Here is a 1,936-nt window from a genome sequence, read left to right as displayed (position 1 = left end):
CTCATTTAACATTTCAGTGTGTTGGGTAGGGTGGGGAATCCGATGTGTTTTTTTTTTGTTTTATAAAAGCCATTACACCCATGACTCTCCTCTCAGCATTATTATCATTTCAAAAGGTATGAACAGAATTGTGGCATATGTCTCCCCTCCTCCTGGCTCTATGTCCTGAGTTCAAATCCTGCCAAGGTCATCCTTTTGGGGTTCCATACAATAAAGACCCAGTCAAACGCTGGGGTTAATGATGTCAACTTAAACCCCATTCCCTTCAAAACTGCTGACCTTTGGCCTCAATCAGAAACCATTATTCAAAGGAAGGAAACTGGCTGAATCTTTAGAGCAGCATTTGTTCTGATGCTTTTCATTCTGAGTTCAAATCCTACCTATGTCACTTTTGTCGTTCTTCCAGGGTCCATAAAATAAAGGACAATACTGGAATAAAAGGTGTTGGTGACCACCTCCCCTCAAAATAATTGGCCTTGGGACTAAATCAGAAATTATTATTATTATTTCAGTGATGTTAAGGTAACGAGCTGGCAGAATCGTTAGAAAGCTGGACGGAATGCTTCACAGCATTTCTTGTCTTTATGTCCCGAGTTCAAATTCTGCTTGGTGAATTGACTCGTTATCACCTCAAATCAATTATATCTTATCCTTTAATGCCTCCTGGAACTGTATTTTATTAACCTTGGATGGATAAAAAATTTAATCAACTCTGACTGGATTTGAACTCTGAAACTAAATACAACCTTTTCTGATTCTCTACTACTTCTGACAATCCACTGTCTTTGAGTGAAATAATGGGTTCTGCTTTAGATACAAGGCCAGCAATTTTGAGTGGAGGGGCTTAAGGGATCCCATCCATTCCAACATTTGACAGAGATTTTATTTTATTAACCCCTTTTGATCTCATAAAGTCTTAGAATAAATACTGCTCAAATTATTAATAATTAGGATGAATTAAATATCTTGCAGTATTGATATCATTGGAGATTTAGCTGCTTTTCCTAACAGGTCAAGAGACCCCCATTGTTTTTGCTTTTGAAGTTATCTGTAGAGATACTTTATTGTGAATGGTTCTGAGTTCAAATTCTGCAGATATTAGTTAAACAAAACACATATTTACCATCTTCGTTATCATTTAATGCCTGCTTTCCATGCTGGCATGGATTAGACTGGAACTGACAATCCGGAGAGCTGTACCAGGCTCCAGTCTGATTTTAGCTTCGTTTGTGTGACTGGAATGCCCTTCTTAATGCCAACCACTCCAAGAGTGTAGGAGGTACCTTTAATGCGTCACTAGCATGGGTGCCATTTGCATGTCACCAACATGGGTGCTTTTGTGTCACTGACACTGGCCACAACTACGATTTCACTTGATGAACCTTCTTAAGCACAGCAAATCGCCCAAAGTTCTTGATCACGTGTCATCGCCTCTGTGAGACCCAACTTTCAAAGATCATGTTTCACCATCCTCCTCTCATGTCTTCCTGGGTCTATCTCTTCCCTCCACAGTTAAAGATAGGCACTTCTTAACACAGCTGTCCTTGTCCATACGCATCACATGACCGTACCAGCACAGTTGTCTCTCTTGCAAACTACATCTGATGCCTAACTTTTCTCTCAAGATGCTTACACTCTGTCAAACATGCACACTGACATTGCACATCCAGCAAAGCATACTAGCTTCAGTTCTTTTAAGTAATTTCACTGGAAAAGAAGATATAAATTTGCCAGGTTTTTGTCTCTCTCACCAAGGTCATCAGCTGTCGAACGCCGACGAAGGGAAATAACCCTGAAATCCGGATACGTTCGTGCTGCTGATCGAGGTGAGAGGGATAACTTCCCTTGGCAAACAGGACACAGTCGTGTGTCGATAAGCCAGCTGGAGGAGATGTCCTCCTGGGGCTAAAAGCAACAGTAACATCCACCCCTAGGG

At 41.0% G+C, this 1,936-nt stretch overlaps 1 protein-coding gene across 1 annotated transcript in view; it reads right to left on the bottom strand.

Annotated features, from left to right (window-relative positions):
• Positions 1-1,044: 1,044 nt before the first annotated feature.
• The window catches only part of LOC106881079 (adhesion G protein-coupled receptor A2), a 78,754-nt gene continuing 77,862 nt past the window's right edge, over positions 1,045-1,936 (bottom strand). The window contains exon 9 of the mRNA XM_089365972.1: positions 1,045-1,089. Coding sequence (XP_089222098.1) covers positions 1,045-1,089 — 45 coding nt within the window. The remainder of the gene's footprint in view (positions 1,090-1,936) is intronic.

Source organism: Octopus bimaculoides, chromosome 18 (genome assembly GCF_046866305.1).
Source record: "Octopus bimaculoides isolate indiv1 chromosome 18, ASM4686630v1, whole genome shotgun sequence".
NCBI lineage: Eukaryota > Metazoa > Mollusca > Cephalopoda > Octopoda > Octopodidae > Octopus > Octopus bimaculoides.
The sequence above is the reverse complement of the archived record's forward strand: the minus strand, read 5'-3'. Positions and strand labels throughout refer to the sequence as shown.